A 25,376-nucleotide genomic window follows, 5' to 3' on the forward strand; every position below is an offset into this window, starting at 1 on the left:
CATTTGTTTACTGCAAGCTTGTTTCAGAGATGTGATGCAGTTAAATCTGTATGCGTCTGTTTCCTTGTAGTGTTAGTAGAGATGGTGAACCTGACACAATCCTGTGTTTGGTGTGAAGGAAACCAGTTAACAGCCGGTTTAGTAAAATTCTCTTGAACTCATGGAAAACTCATCGTCGTCTCGAAGTGAGCAGCTGAAGCGTCCCGTGTGATCAGAGGTCCTCGTCGTCCTCGCTCACCATGACGTCGAGCTCTTTGTCTTTCCGTACGACGCTCTCGGTGATGAACTCCTTGTGCTGCTCCTCCAGCTCACGCAGCTCCGCCTGCAGGCGCTCCAGGTGGAGCACTCGCCGGTTCCTCAGCAGCCGGCTGGGGAATGGGTTCATGTCGTTGAAGGCGATGCTGGTCAGCTTCCTGCATGGACACACGCAGGTGGAAAGGACTCGATCACCAACACAGAGGAACTGGAAACTGATCAGCTTGAGTGTTTCTGTTTTATGCTGCTTGATACTTCAGGTACTGCAGTTTGAGCAGGAAATACTGGACTGACTGGACCACATGTATCCGAGAGCTGCAGATACTTAAAAATCTTTAAATCGTTGTTACTGTGATCAGGGAAATTTAAACTTCTCACAAAATTTCAGTAAAAAGGGTTTGAAGCTCAAAGATTCAACAGCTACATCCGCTACACTTCTGAGAGTGTAACAGCTCGTAGATTAAGGCGGGTGGAGGCGAGTGCGTACCTGGCATTGGAGACGGTCTTTGTGAAGAAGCGTAGGTACTGGTAGATCTCCACGTTGTCGTGAATCTTCAGGATGTCGTCCTCTTTGTATTTGAACAGAGCCAGAGTGTATCTGAAGATCACCTGCAGCACAGACACGCATTTCATAACAGGACACTCACGCCACACAATTAATTGGAAACTTTGAGGAGGTGAGTCATAAAATTACTCTTTCAGTTGTGGTGCAGTTGGGCCCTTTACTCATTACAGCTCTGATCGATTTCCAATAAGCCACTTGGTTCCTCAGTTGCCAGATAATATTAACTTACTTGGTAGTTGAGCTTTAAGTTTAAATTAAACTTTTGGGTTGGATCTACGTGGCTGAAGCTGTTGTCAGCATTTATCCCTGTGTGGTATATATTTCTGTGTCTGAACTGTGATTTTATTTCCTGAGACAAACGATGTAAAAGCTGTGCTGCATTTGTCACATTGCAGAAACAAGCCCAAAGCCATTGTCCCGCTCATCGTCTGGATTTACGCTGCTTGTGGTAGACTGTGAGGTCGTTACTAGAATGATCTGCTTTCCCACTCCTATTTCATGTCACATGACAGTTCCCCATGCTTAGTAAACAATGTCTTATTACTCCTAAAATGTAAATAAAGACATCTAAAGGTGAAAACAAAATCATTTTTGTTTCCATGGACACTACTGTGGTGCATTCAAGTGTTGTCTGCATTTCTGTCATGGTGTGTTCGGGTGTATGGTACCTTGGTACCCTCATACAGGAAGGCGTCCCACAGAGGCATCAGGATGTCGCTGGGCAGACTCTCCACAAAAACCACCAGGAACCAGTTGAAGGTGACCAGAGAGACGTCAATGTTGTGATCCTCAAAGTGAGATGCCAGGCGAGGAAGCTTCTCCGCCATGAAGTCCTTCAGCACGCGCTGGTCCGCCTGAGCACAAAGACTCACAGAGATCACAGTCCACCAGATTCTTGGTGTAGTAGTCCTGAGGCATGATGGCTTCCACCACTGCCACCAGACACCAGAAGGCGTCTTCGTCACTTTGGAGGACCAGCAGAGCGAGGGCCGCTAACCTGTGGACATTGATGGAAGGTGAGGTTCTGCCTGGAAGGCGGGTCCACATAAGAACTCAGATATAAAATTTATACTTTTGTTCTGACCTGTTGAGTACCTGGCAGTAGCCAATGGCAGGGTTATGCCCGGAGAAGGCCAGAAGGATGCGGCGGAGCTGCTGGAGGGCGGGGCTGGAGGGCGGGGCTGGACGGCGAGGAGAAGTGCTGATTGGTCGTCAGGGTTCGGTGAAGGTCCAGCTGGACCTGCCTGGAGGCAGGATTAGGAGCTGTCCGACTCTTCTCACACAGCTGGAAACAGAACAGGATTACTGAGTGCTCGCCAGCATTCCCAACAGGAAGGAGGAGGAGCCACCTGTGCTCAGGTGCGGATAAAGCACTCTGTTGGCAGAGGTATGAAAATGCGCAGTAAAATCTAACGTGCATAGCTAACTTCATCAACGACATTTTGGGAGGAATAATCACACATCAGCCTTCGGCCATTTTTTGATGAACGCATACGCCCCCTAGAGCGCGCTAACTTTATTAACAGCCACACAAATGTAAAGCACACATCAAACATAAATAAACCATTTGACTGTCTCCATAATTGAGAGCATTTTCTCTTCTTATTTCAACACCCCCACTTGCTCTCATATTATGATGCTCTTAAGTAAACAAAAAAAACAACAAACAAAAGGTTTCTTCCTCAGTACTGTATACATGTTCGTATACCATGTTAATGCCCAAACATAAACTTCTCAAACTTGAACAGCTTAACTTTTGTTGCAGGCTTTGTCATTACATCTGCAACCATCTCTTCTGTTGAACAATAATCCAGAGTTATTTTTCCTGCACTCACAGTTGATCTCACAAAGTTGTACTTTATGTCAACATGTTTACATCTCTGTCTCGTCACAGGATTCTTCGCCAACGCAATTGCACCCTGATTATCTTCATGAACTTTTGGCGGTGCATATTTTTGTCCATCAATACCTTGTAACAGTTGCATTAGGTACAAAACTTCTTGTCGGGTCGCAGCTAAAGCCATGTACTCCGCTTCACAGGTAGATAATGCAACAGTAGGTTGTCTTTTGGTTTTCCATGAGATTAAAGGACCATCTACAGACAAGCTTATGCAATAACCAGTTGTACTCCGTCTGTCTGTTACATCAGCTGCCCAATCAGCATCGCTGTATGCCCACAACCTCAGTTCTTTGTTGTCACATTTCCTGTAACACAGTTCTTTCTCGGTTGTCCCTTTCAGATACCTCAGTACTAGAGCAGGGCGATATGGCCAAAAATATTTATCACGATATATATTTGAAAATTTGCGATAACGATATAACTGACGACATAATTGATGCGAGACAAAATACAACTCCACAACATTACTAGCGCAAAAAGAAAACCTTCCATTTATTTTCACTTAAATAAGAAGCTGGTTTTTATGTACATTAAAGCTTTATAAAAATGTAACAGTGCAAATACAAATTCCTTGCTGAAAGTTTAACCAAAAGGCATTTCCAGTAGAAATGGGCTGACATATCCTGAGCATAACCATATATAATATCCACTGAAGTTAAAAAGAGGTGCTTTGCAAAATTAAACTGCAGTATGCAATACGTATTTTTCGGACCATAAGGTGCACGGGATTATAACGCACATCAAGCGAAACAAAGCAGTCAGATAAATCAAACTTTATTAAACTCATTCTTCTTGCTTCCTCCACTTCTGTACCATTGATTCATTAATGTTGAATTCTCTGGCAGCTGCTCTATTCCCATGTTGTTGCAGTATATTAATGACTAACCTCGTATTGTGGATGGATTATCTCAGTTGTTCTCCTGACTGAAGTTTGGTCTGTTTACAGCACCCTGCCATGCGATTGCATTTGTCTCTAACCATGAGGAACCTTAACGTTAACTTTTATAAGTGGAAAAGTGTTAGTGTTCGTCCTCCAGCTTCCCTGTTTATGTTATGCTAACATAGCTGTGTCGCTAGCCATTACGTAGCACATCATTATATACCAGCTAGCCCAACTTCAGTAACCCTACAAACGTCACTGCTGTTTAGTTTCCTGTCTTCATTTATGTTGGAAGTGATAGCAGAGCTGTACGTTTGATTTTTTTCAGAAATCTCTCAGTCAGAACATGCAATATCATGCTTAGGTAACTAGCGAGCTAACTTCCGCTAGCTTCCCGCTAACTTCTAACTCTGTTAAATGTAATAAATTTTGTTTTAATGGATGCCTGGAAGTTAAACTTCATAGTTACACCTGGTAAAGCAGCAATGCTGATCGTTTTATTAAAGATGAAAGAATTTAGACAGTTTTTAACGCTCAGTGATGCTGCAGTGTTCGTTTGAACTGAAGCTTAAGGAGTTTAGGACCCAGATTACTCCCAGATTTAAGAGCATCTTAGTCCGACAAATACGACAATAACGACGGCCGCTTGCATGTTCTGCAAAAAAATGTGCTTTGTCGTGTATCTGACGGACAAACACCAAACCAGTTCCACATCACTGAAGTTGCACCATTTTTACAAACCAATTCTGGTTCATCTGTTTCACTCAACAATCGGCCATGTGCGTATGAAAACAAAGGCACTGCGCATGCGCGTTTTACTCATATTCTATCGCGATATTTCATTTTCCTATTGTTGCCTAACATTATACCGGTATTACCGTGAACGGTATAATATGGCCCAGCCCTACTCAGTACATGTTTTACTGTAGTCCATTTGTCTTCAGTTGGCTCAGTAAAGTACTGTGAAAGTTTACTGACTATAAAACTCAAGTCCGGTCTTGTGCATGTAGCCAAATAGATCAGACTACCAACTGCCTCTCTGTACCTTTTGACATCACTCATCTTTTCTGCATCATCAGCATAGTTCAGTTTTTGCTCACAAGGTGTCTGTCTTTCTTTACAATCCTGCATGTTGAATCTTTCAAGTATTTTTTCCACATATTGTTTTTGTGACATTTTTACACAGTTATCACTCTGGTCAAAATCTATACCAATGAAATGTCTCAGTTTACCCAAATCCTTCATTTTGAATTTTGCTGCAAGCATTTTCTTCACAACAGTTAGTTCACTTTCATCACTAGCAGCAATGATCAGGTCATCTACCCATACAATCAGAATCACCTTCTTATTTTCTGTCATTTTTGTGTAAACACAATGGTCAGCGGGGTTTTGCACAAAGTCGTTCTCACTCAGATATTCATGCAACAACTTGTTCCAATTCCGGCCTGATTGTTTTAGCCCATATAGCGACTTTTTCAACTTGCACACCAGTTTTTCATTTGTGTCGGATTTTACCTCATAACCCTCAGGTTGTTCCATGAATACCTCACAATCTATTGGTGCATGAAGATAGGCAGCTTTAACATCCATCTGGTGTAAAAGCATGTTTTCTTGTGCTGCCTTTTGCATCAACACTCTGATACTAGTCAGGTTAGCAGTAGGGGAAAATGTTTCTTCATAATCCACACCTATCCTCTGACTATATCCTTTAGCAACATAACGTGCCTTGTACTTCTCAGATCCATCAACATTGTTTTTGACTGCGTACACCCATCTACCCCCCACTGTCTTCTTACCCTCAGGCAAAGTGGTTAAGGTAAATGTGTCATTTTCTCTTAGTGATTGCATCTCTTCATCCATTGCACTGACCCATTTCTCTGAGTTAGATGAAGTTATTGCTTCCTTGAATGTTTGGGGAATGTTACACATTGCTCTGTAACAATAATCCATGTTTGTAAGTACTTGATCACAATCCTCCTTATCAGTAACATATTCACTTAAATACCCAGGCCTCTTTCTCACTCTGGAAGGATACCTTGCAGCCTCGCAGTCGAGTTCATTCTCCTGTGACTGGCTGCTCATCTCAGACATGCTTACTGGGATCTGTTCCTGAGTATCTGTGTGTTCTGTACTCACATCAGTCTGTTCTCTGGTCTTGGTGAACCTGTTTGGTGTCTCAAAGTCACCCTCATCATCTGGCACCTTGTCAGTCTGTGTTTGTCTCTCTACTCTTGTTTTAGTCTCAAACTTCACCAGTCTATGCTTCTGTACTTTCCCACTGCCCGGGTAGTAGACCATATAAGCTGGACTGTTCTTGTCATATCCAACAAAAATTCCTTTCTCACACCTTGAGTCTAGTTTTCTCTTGTTCTGCCTGTAGGCATAACACACTGACCCAAATGTCTGCATCCTGGAAAGGTTTGGCCTTCTTCCTGTCAGCATTAAATATGGTGTCTGTTCTGTGCGTCTGTTAAAACATCTATTCCTCACTACAGCTGCTGTTTGCACTGCGTAAGTCCACAACTCTTTAGGTAACTGTTTCTCTATTAACATACACCTGGCCATATCAAAAAGAGTACGCCAATTGCGTTCTGCAGTACCATTTTGGTGTGGTGAGTATGGTGCTGAGGTCTCATGCCTGATTCCATTTTTGCTAAGGAGTGCCTGATACTCATTTCCCATAAACTCTGTTCCATTGTCAGACCTGATACATTTAACTTGCCCATACGGGGCTGTATCAGCCAAAAACTTCTGTGTTGCTTTTGCTGTGTCACTCTTATTTTTCAGAAAATACACAAACACTGCACTGGAATAGTCATCAGTGAATGATAGTGCAAATCTATATCCATCTCTGGACTCTGAGTCTACTGGACCAGCTAGATCTGTGTGTACCAGCTCTAAGGCGGTTTTGGCTCGTGCATCAGGGTCCCTGTTTCTAGTTTGAACAAACTTTCCCTGTGTGCACATTTCACACTTCACCAGCCGGCAGGTGTGGCAAGGCATCCAGCACCTAACCAACTATAAGATCAATCTCGGAGCTGCGGACGGTGACCTGGAGCTGGCAGAGGAGCTGAATATCTTCTTTGCCCGCTTTGAGACCAGGGTACCGGAGGTATTGGAGCCACAGCAGCAACACGCCACCCATAGCAGCACCACCCTCACCCTGGAAGAGCACGAGGTGAGGCGCATGCTGCAGGCTGTTAACCCGAGGAAGGCGGCGGGTCCTGATGGTGTGCCAGGTCGAATATTGAGGGATTGTGCAGGACAGCTGGCTGGGATCTTCACCAGGATTTTCAACAAATCCCTCGCACAGGCGACTGTCCCACTCTGCCTGAAGTCCTCCACCATAGTCCCCTTGCCTAAGAAGCCCCACATCACCGGCCTGAATGACTACAGACCGGTGGCACTCACCCCAGTGGTAATGAAATGCTTTGAGAAGCTGGTCCGCAGACACATCACAGCAGCCCTGCCCCGCAGCCTGGATCCACACCAGTTTGCCTACAGAGCAAACCGATCCACGGAAGACGCTGTAGCCACAGCACTCCATGCTGCATTAACTCACCTGGAAGAGCATGGTAGCTATGTGCGGATGCTCTTCGTGGATTACTGCTCAGCTTTTAACACCATCCTTCCACACAAACTGGTGGCCAAGCTACAAGACCTGGGGCTTCCATACAGCACCTGCATGTGGATCAATAGCTTCCTCTCGGGCCGTAGACAGAGAGTCAGAGTTGGCCATCACACATCCTCAGCCCTGAGTCTCAGCACTGGCTCACCCCAGGGCTGTGTGCTCAGTCCACTGCTCTACTCTCTCTACACACACGACTGCACTCCTCGCCACCACAGCAACATCTTTGTGAAATTTGCAGATGACACCACAGTGGTGGGGCTCATTTCCAAGGGAGACGAGTCTACGTACAGAGACGAGGTGGAGCAGCTGACGTCATGGTGTAAGGCCAATAACCTCCTCCTCAACACTTCAAAAACCAAAGAACTCATAATAGACTTCAGAAGGAAAAAGGCAGAGATCCAACCACTATTCATAAATGGGGACTGTGTAGAAAGGGTGGCAAGCTTCCGCTTCCTGGGAGTCAATATAGAGGAGAACCTTTCCTGGAGTGTGAACACCTCCGAGCTGCTGAAAAAGGCCCAACAGAGACTGTACTTCCTGAGAATTCTCAGGAGGAATAACATCACACAGAGACTGCTGGTGTCCTTCTACAGAGCCACCATTGAGAGTGTTCTAACTTACTGCATATGCATCTGGTACACTAGCTGCACAGGGGCTCAGAGGAAAGCACTCCAAGGGATCATTAACACCGCCCAAAAGATCACTGGCTGCCCTCTCCCCACACTGGAAGTTCTACACAACGCCCACTGTTTTAAAAAGGCCCAAAACATCATAAAAGACACCTCACATCCTGGCCACTCCCTGTTCGAACTGTTGCCCTCAGGCAGACGGTACAGGGCAATCAGAGCAAGGACTAATAGACTCAAACACAGCTGTTATCCAACTGCAATAACACATCTGAATACTACAAAAAAATGTCCATCACGCCACTCTTGTGTTAATCTATGCACGGTCTGAAGCATGTGTGTGGGAATGTATGTGAATGTTTTACTGTTATATCTTATTAGTATTTTAAGTATTCTATCTATTTTATTTATTGAATTTTATTGTTTTATTTATATTTTGATATTGCTAGGGATGATGCAATGATCGGGGACCATTCTTAATTTCGTTGTTCTCATGACAATGACAATAAAGTTTCTGATTCTGATTCTGAAATGCAAGACAGATTTGTCTGTTTTTCCTTTGATTGCCATACCATCAACAACCCCCTGTAATTTCTGAATGTCATCATAATTACAGTGACCAAGAATTTCATGCCATGTTTGCATGTCATAGCAACCCTTACACTGGTCTTTACCTTCAGTGTTTACTGTTTGTAGGTAGTACAGTCTGTTGTACTCATATATTGGGAACCTTGTACCGTCTTTGTGTCGCAGGGTGTCTTTTCCTTGCTTGAAGATCATAGTTGCTCCATTTGAGGTAGCTGCTTTCACAGAGAAGATGTCTTGTGGATACGATGGGATGTACAGTGCCTGTTTCAAGGTTGTTTTGTGGCACTGCCCCCTGCTGTCCATCAAGCAAAACTCTGCCTCCCCTCTTTGCTCTGCAACTCCAGTGCACTTGGTGCCGTCAGCCAACTCTACGTAGTGTGACTTGGGCTGGAAACTGTCGTCGAATCTCCTGAACTTCGTTATATCTGTAACAATATGCGAAGTTGCCCCTGTGTCCACCATCAGACCCTTTTTGTTGATGCCATGCTCTGACTGGAACGCTGCACCCTCGCTGCTTACCCGGAATGCGTAGTCTTTGCTACCCCACTCCTCGGAAACTTTCCGTGCATTGTCTTGCCGCCGTTTCCGTCTGCATGTTGAGTCCCGATGGGTGGTGCTCGCTACACCACTGCTTGCGCTGACACGTCCTGGCTTTGTGTCCCTTTAGTCCGCATCTGAAACACACTATGTCTGCGTTGCCGGCCCCACGGTCATTCGATTTTTCAAACGTGGGATTGTCGCTCGGTCGTGTGTTGTTTTTTGTATGTATACCGAGCTTCTTATTAACTGCACGCACACACTGATCTCTGCTCCGCTTCCACTTTATTTCGTCTACTTCTCCATTTCCTCTGGAGCTTCTTGCTCGCGAGTGAATTACACACATTGCAGCAACACAGTGCCATCTAGTGGCTGATACACACATGAGTCAACATGTTACATCTCCCTTCTTAAAAACAAACACAACACAACTCAGGCTTGTAAAATTCCTAAGGCAACTGAAATTACAGGAATAATATCCTGACCAACATCCATTACTAACGTAGCATTCGTCTCAATACTGGCTACATCATTAACATAATAAACAGATGCATATAATGACATCATTGGAACAACAAACATGTAAACAGCTTTTGTTTTGTTTTTTTTTGTTTGTTTGTTTGTTTGTTTGTTTTTGTTTTTGTTTTTTTTTTTTTGTTTTTTTTCTCTAGGGCAGCGATCCGCCTGCACCCTTTACAATATTACAGGTCCAAGACCTGTCTTGGTTTGGTAACACGCCCATAACGAGTCGTGTATCCAGGTGTTGTAATGTCTTTATCAGGGGGCTCCACAGGCGGGGGCTGAGATACCACAGGGCTGTCATCGCTGATGCCTGTTGGTTGAATGAACTCCTCACCTCCTACGCTGTTCCTGCTTCTGCGGAGGTGTCGGCGGTTACGCCGGTAAACTTGTCCTGTATCTGTGGTTATGTTGTAGCTTCTGGACGTGTCGGCACAACTTGTGACCACAGCTGGTTTCCAGGAACCGTCTTTTTGCCGGAACCGGACCGGTGTGCCAGGATATAGTTGAGGCAGAGGTCGGGCGGCTCTGTTGAAATAAGTCTGCTGGCGCTGCTGGCAGACCTCTCTCCTCTCACGCACTGTTTGCTGGCAAACTACTTGGGGTTCCAGCTGTTTTGGTGTTGCAGGGAGGATGGAGCGAAGTCTCCGGCTCATGAGTAGTTGTGCAGGCGACTTTAAGTTGTCCACGGGGGTGTTCCGGTATTCTAATAGGCTCAAGTAGGGATCCTTATGTTCCGCTTTGGCCTTGTCCAGAAGTTTCTTTGCTGTCTGGACTGTTTTCTCGGCTAGACCATTGCTCTGTGGGTAATGGGGACTAGTAGTGGTGTGGGTGAAACTCCATGACTTTGCTAACTGTTGAAACTTACTCGAAGCATAGCACGGACCGTTATCACTAATCACCGACTCTGGAATACCATGCCTAGCCATGGCTGACTTTAGTTTGTGGATCACTGCTTCTGCAGTGCAGCTGCGCAGTCTTTCCAACTCGAAGAATCTACTGTAGTAATCTACCATGATGATGTAGTCTTCCGAGTTCCAAGTGAACAGATCGGTGGCTATGACCTGCCACGGTCGTTCTGGTATTGCATGTGACAACAGGGGTTCCTTGGGGTTAGCAGCTTGTCTCTCCTGGCATGTGCTGCAGGCTCCGACTGCTTCCTCAATCTGCTTTCCCATGCCTGGCCAAAACAGAAGGTCTCTGGCTCTGTTTTTGCTCTTTTCTATACCCATATGGCTGGAATGAATCCGCTCTATCATGTCCTTTCTGAGCCTTTTTGGGATGATCATTTTCTCTCCTTTAAACATGATCCCGTCTATCAGTGAGATCTCATCCCTGTGGTTCCAAAACTCCTGAATGTCAGGCGGACATTGAGACCGTTTATCAGGCCATCCACTCAATGTGGTCCGTCTCAGGCTGTTGAGCTGAGGATCTTGGGCTGTTTCGTTTCTTATCTCTGAGAGTCTCTGATCACTGACAGGCATGTTGCTGAGGACTGAGTGGATCTGCGCATCCATCCCGTCACATAGTGATTTGTCGTGAAACTCTATGGATTTCCGGGAGAGCGTGTCGGCTACCGGGATGTCTTTTCCTGGCTTGTGGATGATGCTGATGTCGTACTTTTGCAGCTGTATTATCATCCTCTGTAGCCGTGGTGGTGCTGATGCTAGTGTTTTTTTGAGTATGGACTCAAGTGGCTTGTGGTCCGACTCAATGGTCACATGTCGACCGTACATGTACTCGTGGAACCGCTTGCAACCAAAGAGAACAGCATACAGCTCTTTTTCTATTTGGGCATAGTTCTGCTCAGTGCTGTTAAGTGACTTGGATGCGTAGGCAACTGGCTTGCCGTCCTGCAGCATCACAGCACCGAGGCCACTTTTGGATGCATCGACCTGGAGTCGTAGCGCTTTCTTGGGGTCGAAGAAGGAGAGAACTGGGCCTGGTTCTTTAGTGATCAGCTCCTTCATTCGTTGAAAGGCTCTGTCATGGTTCTTGTCCCATACAAACTCACTGTCCTGCTTTAACAGCTGGCGGAGCGGAGCATTTATCTCTGACAGGTGTGGGGCAAATCTTGCTAGATAATTAACCATCCCCAGCACTGTTTCCAATTCCGCCCTGTTCTGTGGGGGCGCCATGTCTTGGACTGCTTTTACTTTTTGTGGATCTGGTTTCAGCCCTTCGTGTGACAATGTGTGACCGAAGTAACTGACCTCTTTGACGCAGATGGTGCACTTGTCAGGGTTCAGTTTTACACCTCTCTCTCTGCTGCGCTGCAGCATGGCCCTCAGGTTGTCGTCATGCTCCTGTTTGGTTTCTCCGAAGACCAGTACGTCGTCCACAATGGCTGCCACGCCCCTCAGGCCCTCGTAGGTCTCGTCCACGCGTCGCTGGAACTCATCCTGAGCTGAGATTATGCCGAATGGCAACCTGAGGAAGCGGTACCTGCCAAACACAGTATTAAATGTGGTTAACAGAGATGATTCGTGGCTTAGCTTAATGGCCCAGTAGCCTGATCTGGCGTCCAAAACACTGAAATACTTGGCTCCAGCAAGTTTTGTGGTGACATCCTCCAAGGTGGGTAGAGGGTAATGGGGTCTTTGTATAGCCTTGTTGAGGGGTCTGGGGTCCAGACATACTCTGAGTCTGCCTGTCTTGGGTTTTTCCACGACAACAAGTGCATTCACCCAGTCCGTAGGATCTGTGACCTTGCATATGATTTGGTTCCTTTCCATGTTGTCGAGCTCGTCTTTGAGTCGGGCTCGCAGAGCAATGGGAATCCGACGAGGTGGGCTGACTGTGGGTGCAACGTCTGGATTTACATGGAAACTGCATTCACCAGGAAATTCTCCTATCCCTTTGAATACGTCTGCATATTCGTCTAGTATTGCCTGTGAACTGTTGGTTGTCTTGCCTCTTTCCTCCGTCACTGCCATCACAATCCTTACCAGGTTAAGGTCACGGCAAGCTTTCATTGCTAATACAGGTGGGGCGCTTGTGTTAACAACATGGAATTCCAACGTGCAGGTCTTGTCTTTGTGTTTGCATTTTAACTGGCATTTTCCTTCCACGCTGAGTGAGTGTCCCCCATAATCTGTGAGCTTGTGTGTGACAGGCTTCAGTGTCACGTGTGGGAAGAGTGTCTGGAACATGTTAGCTGGAATTGTGTTTGCTTGCGCCCCAGTGTCAACTTTAAACCTCACTGTCTGTGGGGGGGAACCAAGCTGCATGTCTGCATATGCTTGCTCATCATTTCTTCCTTCATTTTCTATGGTGATGCTATCAATGTAGAAACAGTCTTGGTCCTCATCTGTGTCCATAGTTGACATTTCTATGTTCTCTCTCACAGTGTGTACTGATTTGAGGTGGGCTTTTGTCTGCGAAGGGAGTCTTGACCTGCATGCTCTCGCAAAATGGTTCATTTTCTTGCATTTTGCACATTGCTTCCCTTTTGCTGGGCAGGTGTCTTTATTACCGTGTTGTCCGGCACAATAGCTGCACGTTTTTAGTGTTGCATTAGCGTGTTCTTTTGGTCTCACGCTTCTTGTTTGATATTCTTGTCTGTGCGATTTCCTGCCGATGGCGTGCACAGTTTCTTGGCCCCTGGAGTGACCCATAGTTTTTAGCTGTTGCTTTGCTAGCTCGTGTGATCGTGCTATATCTATAGCTTTCTCTAGCGTGAGCTCTGCGCCTTGGCTGAGTAGCTTTTCTCGGACGTGTGGCGAGTTAGTGGCAAATACAATGCGATCCCTGACCATTTCATCTGTATTTGGGTACCCACAGTCTTTAGCAAGTAGTTTCAGTTCCGTAATAAACTGTTCAAATGTCTCATTTTCACCCTGCATCTTTTCATGAAAATTATATCGGGCGTAGATTGGGTTAGCTTTCGGTATGATGTAATCAGTGTACTTATCGTAGTACGTCTGAAGCTTTCGGGAGTCGTCTGCGGTGAGCGTCCACGTGTTGTAGACGTCCCGTCCTTTCTCACCGACCCATAGAAGAAGGTAGCTGCATTTGTCTGCCTCCTCCTTCCCCCGAAGAGGACCAGCGAACATTAGCTCGGCGTGCTGCTTGAAACGCCGCCATGCCTCGGGCAGGTTGCTGGAGTCCCAATCCATACGCGGTGTGGGAACGCCGTAAGCCTCCATGTCTGCGCTGTCCGACGGCGAGGGATTGCGTAGAAAGCCGCTACTCTGACACCATGTTTTGTTTTTGTATGTATACCGAGCTTCTTATTAACTGCACGCACACACTGATCTCTGCTCCGCTTCCACTTTATTTCGTCTACTTCTCCATTTCCTCTGGAGCTTCTTGCTCGCGAGTGAATTACACACATTGCAGCAACACAGTGCCATCTAGTGGCTGATACACACATGAGTCAACATGTTACAGGTCGTGCACGTGCTTTCATGATGTTGTCATCTGACGCTGCGGCGCGCATTTTCTCTGTGTCTTCAAAGCTTCGCAGTTTAGTTTTAAATTCAGCAAAAGTCACTTCAACTTCACTTTGTGTGACATGGATAGCAAACGGTTTGAACGATTCTGGCAGTCCCTTCAAAACCATTGCTACCAATAGCCCATCACTCAAAGTTTCACCAGCATTCCTCAGGGCTGTGATTATTGTCTCTGCTCGTATCACATACTCAGTCACACTCTCACTTTTGGAGCGAAGTGAGTTCTGTGTACAGGCTAATTATACGAGGCTTTCCTTTACCTGCATAATAGTTTCTTAGAATCCCCAGCGCCTTCCGTCCATCATCCGCTGCTTCTCGCATAACAAGAGACAAACTTTTGTCATCCAGAAACTGGATCAGCTCCGCGTAGGCCTCTGCATTCTTTGCTCTCTCTTCTTCTCCCTCCGCGTCGGTAGGCTGCTTCAAAATAATGTCTCTTAAACCTTGCAGACGAAGGTGGCCCAAAAATTTCGTCTCCCATAGTTCGTAATTCTTTTCATCCCCATCAAAAACTAGCCGAGCCCAACGGCTATTTGACTCAGCGGCTCGTCGGCTCATGGCGCTAGCATGGTATGCTAATCCTCACCGAGTGCGCAGTACGTCGCGGCGTTTCTCTCGGTGGCAAAACGACATGGACTCTTTTGGAAAACTTCTTAGCTTCCTGGGCCCATAACCTGTTGGCAGAGGTATGAAAATGCGCAGTAAAATCTAACGTGCATAGCTAACTTCATCAACGACATTTTGGGAGGAATAATCACACATCAGCCTTCGGCCATTTTTTGATGAACGCATACGCCCCCTAGAGCACGCTAACTTTATTAACAGCCACACAAATGTAAAGCACACATCAAACATAAATAAACCATTTGACTGTCTCCATAATTGAGAGAATTTTCTCTTCTTATTTCAACACACTCTCTCTCTCTACAGCTGTACCTGCTGATAGCGTTGCGTGTGGCACTCTTGGCTTGTCAAAGTTCTGGCTCGGACCAAACAGCGCCACACTCTGCCGATACTCCCGAGGGACGCCTTCACGCACCAGAATTTTGAGCTCAGGTGAGATGATGAAGTCATCGTCGGACCTGCCTGCAAGGTACTGAGCCCAGCGGCTCAGCAGGGGTTGCTCCAGACCCTCCTACAGAGACAATGATGTATGATATAAAAAGAGGATAACCATTATCTGTTAAGCATTATGTTACAATTTAACATAATGTAAAATTGTAACATTGTAAACATAATGTTACAATTTTAATCCGTATTAATATCATAGGGAGATTAATATCCCTACAATATTAAGCATCAGACTTTATCAAATTTTCTAAAAACTTTTTTTGTTGGATAGTGTAGCGCAGCTGGATAGTGTAGTGGTAATACTACATATCTTTGGAGTCGCACGTTCGATTCCCACCCAGTATCCAGTAAGGGTCCTGGCTAGACCCCTCATGCTAACCAAAAATCCCTGGAATGGTGCGGCTACGTCTGCAGTCTCTCCGCTTAAATTTAGAGCTTGCTTGTTTGTTAAATGTATTATTTACTGTTTTTAGTTTACTCCATGACGGGGCTGGATATCGGGCGTCCTGCACCACCCATCCGGTCTGGAGCATAGCGAAACCATTTCTGCACTGTTTGAACGAAGGTAAACTCAGAAACTGCCCCCACCTGCTGAGTCAGGCCATCTAAGACAACAAAAAACCCCAAAAACAAACAAACAAAAAAACAGTAAAAAAGAGGGGTTCAATTAGAGTTCAAATATGAATAACCTCTCGCCAAAAGTCTTTAACAGCTAGAAAGCTGGCAAACTACTAAGCTGATCAACATGAAAGGCACAAGGTGGAAATCAGCAAACTGCTGCCTCACTTTGTTCACCTGTGCTCTATATTTCATGGTCCGGTTGGCTGCAGGACCAAACATTTGGCCTTACACCTTATTTCTTTATGTTTTGCTTCCAAGGTGCCAGACTTGTAGGTAACTTTTTACACTGACATGACCTCAGCAATAGTTTCCAGTCTTTCAACTTCCTTGGGCTTTGGCTGCTTTTTTACTCATTTTCAGTCCAGTCCTTCTACCTGACCATTTTCAGAGAACTCTAAGGAGCTTGGGGGAAAAAAGCAACCGGACTTCTTTAACTTTTTTGAAGACGTTTCGCTTCTCATCCCAGAAGCTTTTTCAGTTCACTGAAGCCTCATAAGAAAGTGACACAATGACATTTAGATAATAAAACTCGCCAAAAATGCACCTTAAGAGCACTGTCTCTTTAAATACCCTCTTTTGCTTGGTCTGCTCCTTATTTTTTCTCATTTTTTCTTACTTTGGAGGACCAGCAGAGCGAGGGCCGCTAACCTGTGGACATTCATGGAAGGTGACGTTGTGTCTGGAAGGCGGGTCCACATAAGAACTCAGATATAATATTTATATTTTTGTTCTAACCTGTTGAGTCCCTGGCAGCAGCCAATGGCAAGGTTGTGCCAGCCAGCAGGATGCTGCGGAGCTGCTGAAGGGCGGGGCTGGAGTCTGAAAGTAAGAGCTCGTTTAGACTCTATTCTGTGAACAGGCTTGCTCCCACGAATATGTGAATTCATCTGTAAAAGAGTTTAACTCTAATGCACCTGTTCCTCCTGCTCCCTGCTGCAGGGCGGCCTGTTGGACTACGAATGCCAGTGCGGAGCTAAGAAGATCAAAGAGGAGCTGTTGTTCTTGAACCTGCCAAAGTGAGTAACCTCAAATCGGTCCCCAAAGGCCTCAAACCACCACAGTTCAGTCGGTGTCAGTTTTGTTCATGTCATGTCCTCCTTGCGTCTTCCTTTGAGCCTCTCCTCTTTGTCTCATCTCTTTCAGTGTGCTGATCCTCCATCTGAAGTGGTTTACGTTCACTCCATCATTCACCGTGGAGAAGAAGAACAGCCCCATTGTTCTGACACAGCAGCTGGTGATCAGCCAGGACACAGCCTTTACTGAAGAGGTAAGGGAAAAGGCACACCGTTCATTTCAAGTATGGATGGAGCCCATTTCTAAGCTAACGGGTGGTGCCGCTGCCCTCTCCCAGTAAACTGCTCGCTATTTGTTGGTCAGCGTGATCAGTCGTTTGGGCTCCTCAGCTTACAGCGGTGAGTGGGTGCTTTCAGACACATGTGCTGAATGCAGGTCAGCTTTGAAAGTTTATGAGACGTTAATAAGTGCGCCTTCTCCTCTCAGGACATTACGTCTGTGACGGCGTTCACCAGATGAGCGGAAGAGACGACGTCACAGACAGCCGGCTCACGTACGATGACGAGTTGGTCTGCCAGACCACGTGTGAGTCTGTGTGTGAGCAGCGGCAGAGAACAGCTTACCTGCTATTCTATAAAAGACAGGTGACGTCTCCCAGCAAACAGTCAGCATGTCTGTGCAAATATTCAGTGTAACTTGTAGAAAAACCCTCACACTCAGTTTATTTGTGTTTTTCTTTTTCTATTTCTTACTTTCTTTGCCGCGCTAGAAAGGCAGCAGAGTCGGGACTCAGATCTGCAGCAACACCTTCATTGTTATTGTTATTATTGTTGTTAGTACTGTTGTTGTTATGATTGATATTGTTACTGTTATGATCAGTTTTATTATTATTATTATCATTATTAATTTTTTAATACATTTGTTTATCTTTATTATTATTAGTAGTAATGTTGTTGTTTATGTTGTTATTGTTATTATTATTACTGGTATTTTTGACATTATTATTATTATTTTGTTGTTATTGTCATTATTAGTAGAAGTAGTATTAGTTATATCATTTTTATATCAGCCTGGAGTGAACAACATGAAAGCATGGATCCATCCTCCCTCACATTCACAATTCAGGCTGCTGGTGTAATCGTGCGGGGGATATTTTCCTGGTACACTTTGGGACCTTTAAATGCTACAGTCTGAGTATTGTTATGACCACAGTGTACCCTCTTCTGATGGCTGAAAGTAAAAGGGGGTCCAGTACCGGTTCCGGTACCAGGCCTACTGACAATCTAACATAATGTAAAATGGTAACATCGTAAACATAATGTTACAATTTAACATAATGTAAATGGTAACATTGTAAACATAATGTTACCATTTAACATAATGTAAAATGGTAACATTGTAAACAGAATGTTACCATTTAACATAATGTAAAATGGTAACATTGTAAACAGAATGTTACCATTTAACACAATGTGAAATGGTAACATTGTAAACAGAATGTTACCATTTAACACAATGTGAAATGGTAACATTGTAAACAGAATGTTACCATTTAACATAATGTAAAATGGTAACATTGTAAACAGAATGTTACCATTTAACACAATGTGAAATGGTAACATTGTAAACAGAATGTTACCATTTAACACAATGTAAAATGGTAACATTGTAAACAGAATGTTACCATTTAACACAATGTAAAATGGTAACATTGTAAACAGAATGTTACCATTTAACATAATGTGAAATGGTAACATTGTAAACAGAATGTTGCCATTTAACATTATGTTAAATATAACTAACGGATTTACTTTACCAAATGGACCATCCCGGCCTTGCCGTATTGGTCTATTTGATTCACCTTTGTTTTTCTTGTTTATTTTATTTTCACTTGCTACACATAGGACAGACATGACTGGGGGAAAGAAAGGGGAGAAAGAAAGAGGGAAAGAAAAACAGCAGGGAAGAGGAATGGTGATAAAGGGCAAAAAACAAAAACCAACAAAACAAACAGACAAAAAAATATATATATCAGTCACTTCAACTCAAAGAAGTCCAGACGCTTTTCTTTCCAAGCTCCTTTGACTGACTGTTAGGACAACTTATTTATTGCAAGCATGCAGTACAAGAATAACTCGATGTTTCTGACTTTGCATTACGAATTGTTTACCCACTGACAATCATTTCAAATGAAATTAAATTAAAAAACAATTTGTGGTAACCTGATTTTAATTCAAAAAGAATCATTAACAACACTTCTTGTAATGGTGTCAAAATCAGCCCAACTTTTATTTTCAAATGCAAAAAGTAAAAGAAAATGAGCCAACATACTGGACACATATAATTGTCAATATAATTGTTTATAAACAATTATACTGTCATCATTGTTACAGATATGGAAACTTTATTAACAATTTGTCCAAGTAAAAAAATGCCCTGCTAATTGTTGGGGTTTTCTCTCCTCTAGCCCTTTCCTTTAAGCTCTTCTTTACATCCCCCCACCCCCACCTTTTCTTTTTTCTTAATAATATAACAATAAAAACAATTGGCTGCATTTTAAATGTGTCAGATCAATGTCTTTATTCAAGAATACAAGAAATGGTAATAGCTGCATGTGTGTTTGTGTGTGTGCATAATATGCATACTTTACTTGTTGGATCCAAATCCCACAAGGAATCAAATAAAACAAGAAGACAAATTATCCTTTCAAAAAAACAGAGATTGTGGATGCGTCTGGCTTTCATAACTGGATGCAGGATAATATTTAGGCACTGGAAGTCATCCAGCCCCTGTTCTCTCAGGGAATGGACTGAACAAATGTCTAAGATGGCATCATATGAACGGGTTATGTACAGAATTAAGGGGAGAGAAGACATTTTTGAGCAGGTCTGGGGTCCTTTTTTGGTGTACATCGACAATGTCTCCTAGATATTATGATAAATGTTCTTTTGGGGGGGGGGGGGGGGGGGGGTTGTTGTTGTCTTTTATATTTATTTTTCTTTTTTTTTACTTTGAAAGTCAGTAGAGGGAAGAAATTGTCTTAATGTCATCAGTGGTCAAGGTTATGTTTTGTTTTTAGGCACCTGGGTGTTTTGCCCCCATTACTTTTGTTTTTGCTGATGTTTCCCAGGAGGCGGTATATCATTTTGTTTCTCCTGGGTTTTTTGTTTTGTTTTGGGTTTTTTTGTTTGTTTGTTTGTTTGTTTGTCTGTTTGTCTTAGTTATTGTTAGTCCTTATTTGTTGGTTGTTGTTAAGAAACGGACAGAGAACTGACAGTATGATTATTCCAGTTGTATATTTGTTAACGTTTCTGTCCATCCAAAATATGAATAAAAAAAAACAAAAAAAAAAAACAAGAAGACAAACAAAAACAAAACAAAAATATATTTCTCTCCCTTCCCAGGTCAGGTTCACAAAAGCATTGCAGCTCTTTATTCCTCTTGTACAGCTCCAGAGTCTGTCAGCCAAAAAGAAACTACTGAGGTTCCAACACCCAGTGTTTCTGTAAACACAGATGAAAATGAACAGTCATCCACATCTAAAAGATTTGTAGATTCGAGGGACCGGTATAATACATCTAGTACATCTTTGTTTAAACCTCAGAACACAAAAAGGGAACAAACCATTGTATACAGATTTAAAAGTGCGCAAAGCAACGAACAGTCACCCTCTGAAACAGCTGAGGTTATCACAACCATTGTTTCTGTAAATACACAGGAACAGTCACCCACCTCAAAAAGATTAGTATATTCAAGGGACCAGTGTATCTACTCTGGTCAAAAGAATCCATGCTTCGTACTGATGTCCACAATTCTTTTTTATTCCTCTCACAATCATGGAGCACCGTGAAAACTAGAAACGAGTAAAATAATATCAATAGCACATATGACATCCATCTCAGCCACTTATTTCTTTTCACAAGATGCACAAGTGCTTAACAAATAACAGCATAATGTTTTTACCGTGTACGCCTTGTAAAACCAGTAGTAGAAAAGTTGTAGGTTCGTGCTCTTGTGGGGGAGACGTATGTTATCCACCACCTCGATAGCTAGCCGAGAGTTCGAGGGTCACTAGAGCCGCCGAGAACGCATGAACTACTTACGGTAGGACGTTTTGCCAAAGTAAGACGTTTTGTCAGAACACCGAGTCCTCAGGAGGATGCAGCCCATGAATTTGGACACGATCTCAGATGCACTTCTGGTGTTGTCATGGCAACCCACACAAACATTTCAGCGTCAGCTACAATGAGGCGGAGCCCTTACTGGGACACTGAGCTCAGGTAGAGTGAAAGACAACATTTTTCCGCATCCAAAACAGCAGCGCTGTTCCTGTGACCTCTAGTAAAGCCTCTACTTGGGAAAAGGGAGTCTTTCATCAAAGCATCCTGCAGAAGTTGAATAAAAATATGCAAATGTTTAAATGATGCAACTTAATGAAGGCTGACAGCAGTTGTACTATTTTACATTGCAGCGAACAGGGGTGACCATTATTTTCAACGTTTTTACAGCATTTTTCACATTGAAAGTGAAATAATATAAATAATGTCTCAATTAAATTGCGTTAATATTTAAAAATACAAAAACTACAGCTTTGTTCACAAGCCAATAAAAATGTACTTGGGCCAGTGGTAAATGAAAATAACACTTATTCAGCACCTGGTTGTTGCGGCTGCATCAGGACACCAGATGTTCAGCCTCCATCCTGTAGGCAGACTTATCCCCGTCTGAGAGGAGTCCAATAATGGTGGTGTCATCTGCAAGCTTAATTAATTTGACAGACTGGTGGTTGGAGGTGCGGCAGTTGGTGTACAGGGAGAAGGGCATAGAAGAAAGAACACAGCCCTGAGGGGAGCTCGTGCTGATGGTCCGGGAGTCCAAGACATTCTTCCCCAGCCTCACTGGTTGCTTCCTGTCCGTCAGGAAGTCAGTGATCCACCGGCAGATGGGATCAGGCACATTCATCTGGGAAAGCAATCCTTGAAGAAGGTCTGAAAGGATGGTGTTGAAGGTAGAGCTGAAGTCCACAAACAGGATCCTAGCATAGATTCTGCAGGACAAAGTGTAGGGCCATGTTGATGGCATCGTCTACAGACCTGTTGGCTCTGTATGCAAACTGCAGGGGGTCCAGGAGGGGGGCCGTGAGGGTCTTAAGATAGGAGAGAACCAGGCGCTCAAAAGACTTCCTGACCAGATGTCAGAGCCACAGGTCTGTAGTCTTTTCGTCCAGTGATCTTTGGCTTCTTGAAAGCTATATATGATATAAAAATTATATAAAAACTGTTAATCAGCAAAAGAAATGATATCATAGTTCTTATAAAGAAAGCCTCTATCAATCAAACACCAGCAGTGTAGCAATGTTGTTCACTTACACTGTATATAAAACACTGATTTTGGCTACATCCAGTTTTTACTGTATTATAAACATTTTTTACCATGAAGAGTAAAGTGTTTGGCATTTTTGTCATTGTTATTGAGCTCAGAGATCAGGCCCAGCCCAGTATCTACCTGGTTATGAGCAAGGAGCTGGAGGTGATAACTCAACAATAACCAGGCCATGCATGCATGGATGGATGCATGGATGGATCAGTTTGTAGGCTGTGTGTGGTCAGCAGCAGGCTGCTGGGTGTGGACCAAGAGGGAAAGCCCAGCATGTGAAACCCATCAGCAGAAGGCCAGAACAAAGGTGCACAGACAAACGCAGCCCAGACACTCAGGCAGGACGAGTAAAATAAATGGCAGCAAACACAGTATGATGTGGTAAAATGTGCTTTCTTTCACAAACAGATAGCACAAACAAGAATCACAAGAATCTCCTTTGTGGTTCTTGTTTTTCTTTTGAGTACATTAATAAAAAGTTGAAATAAAGTGGCAATAAAATTCATGCACTGAAGACCACACGAAACCCTAATTCACCCTACTACCTGTTGCCTTCACATTCCATTTGCATCCCTTGTCCACAGAATCAAAAATGACCCTTCTTCGCTAAAGATCGAACATAAAGCAATTGCATTTTAAATGGAAGCCCATTTTGCATTAAGAAACACTATCAGCAATCAGAAATTGTGTATATCAGAGTTCTCTGTTTTTACTGTCCTGAAAACTGCATTAATTCAGTGGATGCGGTTAGGTTCAAAACAACGTAATATAAGAGGGCAACCAATTCAATCTAAGAGGGATCCAATTTTTATCCATTCATGTACCAGCTACTGGCTTTTTGCTGTTATGTTCTCATATCGCGTGAGAGTATATTTGCCAGGTGTCAGAAGTCTAATAATAAAGCTCCGGCACAACGTGGTCGAAGTTACCCGCATATCGGATCGCATCATGTCAGTGAAGATCGACGCCGACCCGACCGTCCTACGGATTATCTCCTGCAGGGACGTGCAGAGAGGTTTAAAGGGGCGGGTGCTCAAAGTTAAAAAGGGGCACATTGAACCATGCTGAATAACAACAACACACATTCATCAAGAATCTAATATGGGAAGGGCAGGGCTGTGTTGATCTGAGACTGTAGACATTAAAAAGTCCACAGGAGAGATGGTAGCTGATTAAACAAGTTTCATGAGATAATAACAAAATGCAAAGATTGGTGACAGCGCTTGGAACCATAAGGCAACGAAAAACTGTGACATAAACTCGGCTCTGCCTGTGAATCACTCTTTGCTTCTCTTCTTCCTTCCTTCCCATCATTTCATATATCACTCTCCACTTGCTGTCTATCTGAGAACAAGGCACAACTTGCTATTGCAATAAACTATAATCTAATTATCCACACCTAACAACTCTTGCACTTAATCTATAATAAAATGATGACAGCAAAATGTTATAGCCCTGCCTTTAGTAGCCTCATACAGCTCCTACTGTTTCCTCCTCATGTCCTTACCAGCCATGTCTGCACAATGTTATATCATGAGTAATATTTTTTTAAATCCAGCTAAATAAAACACACACATGCACACACAGTGACATTTTAGACCTTCTTCAGAATACTGTATATACTATGGGCATCCTTACATTATTATTTATTACTAGAGCTACAATAATAAAGCAATGAGGAGGGGGAAGTAATAAATATGAAATAATGTATTTATGATGATTCCATTTGTTTCACTATCCACTCTGTGCAGGGCAAAGCTTATTACATTTTTAAACTGTAGAGATACAATCATTTTACTGCTGTAAAATCCAACTTTTGTCTTATTTAAAATATAAATCTAATATAATCTGCTTCTTAATGTATGTTCTTTAAAATACAGCGTGTGTTTTTTAATATATTATAATTATAATAATTATTATGTGGACATGCATATTAGATCGTTTTTTAGTGAAATATAATCCCTCCAGAAAGGCAGGAAATGCCCAGAAACTTACTTTAAAACTAAATATGTTCCCTAAAACGGTGACAGAGCTACAGACCCATGACAGCCTTACACAGGTAGCCAGCAGCTATGACCAGCACTACTTGTGCAGTTAATAAAAGGACAGGTAATGTTTGTCACGCTGTTGCACACACAGCACGCTCGTTTGTTTCAGTTCGTCAGTTGCAACAAGACAGCTTACCAACGTGTATGTAATAAGCTAATACTCCTGTGTGCTACACACTACAGTGTGCGCTGTACACCTACTTACTGGGTTTGTCGCATCAGTCTGTGTCTCTGAGTTAACTTGTGTTTCTCCTACAGCTCCGGACCGCAACAAATGCGCGTGCTCTTTGTGAGCTCGTTCCCGGCTCGTAACCAGCGCGTTCTGCCGTCGAGGGCGATCATTGGTTAAATGTGATCATGTGACTGATGCAAGCCAGATCCTTTTATTTAGCAAAACTATGATTAATAGTTAAATATTATTGTTGAGGGGCACAGACAGGACTCCGCACGCACACACACATAAAATAAATAAATAAAAAAAATTTAAAAGTTGCCTCAACAAAAGGGCACTTTGGGCACTCATCAGGAAAGGGGCGGGTGCTCAAGCCCCTCTAGCCCCCCCCTCTGCACGTCCCTGGTCTCTATCCATCTAGTATTAAATCTTTCTGGGAAACAAGTATGTATATTATGCACACACACAAACACACATGCAGCTATTACCTATTTCTTGTTTTTATACCTAAGATGAATTATTGTTGAATGAAGACATTTTTCAAACAAATGTAAAATGTGGGCAATTGTGTTTATTGGGTAAAGGAAAAGGCAGAAGGGGGGGAAAGGATAGAAAGAATGAAAGAGAGAGATGAGAGAAAACCCCAACAATCCCCTCTGAGCAAGCAGCAGGCGACAGTGGATAGGAAAAACTCCTTTTAAAGTGAAAGACACCTAAAGGAGAAACCTATGGCAGAACCAGGCTCAGGAGGGGGCAGTCAACTGCCGGGACTGGTCGGGGGGTGAGGGTGAAAAAAGAAAAAGGAGGGAGGGGAAGGGGGGAAATGAAGATGGAATAGAGGTGGAGGAAGACGAGGTTACATCAGGTGAGAAGCAGCAGTGTCCCTCCTCCAGAACCAGTGGAAGCGTTTTTTCTTCTTTTTCAGATACTCTTCCACCAGCACTTTTTTCTCAATGATGAGGGTTTTCAGCTCATCGATTGTTTCTGCGTTTTCTTTCTCAAGTTTGTTGCATCTTTTCACCATGTCTTCTAATTGTTCTTGTTTTTCTTTAAGCTTGTCTTTCAGTTCTTTAACTGTTGCCTCCTCTATTCGCTTTGCCTTGTGCACATCTGTGTGCA

At 43.5% G+C, this 25,376-nt stretch overlaps 2 protein-coding genes across 2 annotated transcripts in view; both read right to left on the reverse strand.

Annotated features, from left to right (window-relative positions):
* The window catches only part of LOC146638214 (uncharacterized), a 240,182-nt gene that overhangs the window by 212,659 nt on the left and 2,147 nt on the right, over positions 1–25,376 (reverse strand). The gene's annotated exons all lie outside the window — the stretch shown is intronic.
* On the reverse strand, positions 212–2,072 carry LOC146638223 (TBC1 domain family member 2A-like). Its single transcript, XM_085360547.1, has 5 exons — positions 1,905–2,072; positions 1,709–1,817; positions 1,489–1,674; positions 743–864; positions 212–413 (listed from the first exon to the last, which is right to left on the reverse strand). Exons 2-5 carry the CDS (start codon positions 1,736–1,738, stop codon positions 212–214), a joined length of 540 nt encoding a protein of 179 aa, XP_085216673.1. The 5' UTR covers positions 1,739–1,817; positions 1,905–2,072.

Source organism: Diplotaxodon limnothrissa, linkage group LG2, assembly GCF_057381915.1.
Source record: "Diplotaxodon limnothrissa isolate DT_005_m linkage group LG2, D_limnothrissa_male_GT1.1, whole genome shotgun sequence".
Classification (NCBI taxonomy): Eukaryota; Metazoa; Chordata; class Actinopteri; order Cichliformes; family Cichlidae; genus Diplotaxodon; species Diplotaxodon limnothrissa.

Bases quoted from the DNA above. Each gene is read 5' to 3' on its own strand.
- LOC146638223 (XM_085360547.1), bottom strand. From the start codon at position 1,738: ATGCCTCAGGACTACTACACCAAGAATCTG. The intron at 1,675-1,708 runs GTGGACTGTGAT...CTTTGTGCTCAG, and splicing joins ACTACTACACCAAGAATCTG to GCGGACCAGCGCGTGCTGAA. The intron at 865-1,488 runs GTACCATACACC...TCTGTGCTGCAG, and splicing joins TCCTGTATGAGGGTACCAAG to GTGATCTTCAGATACACTCT.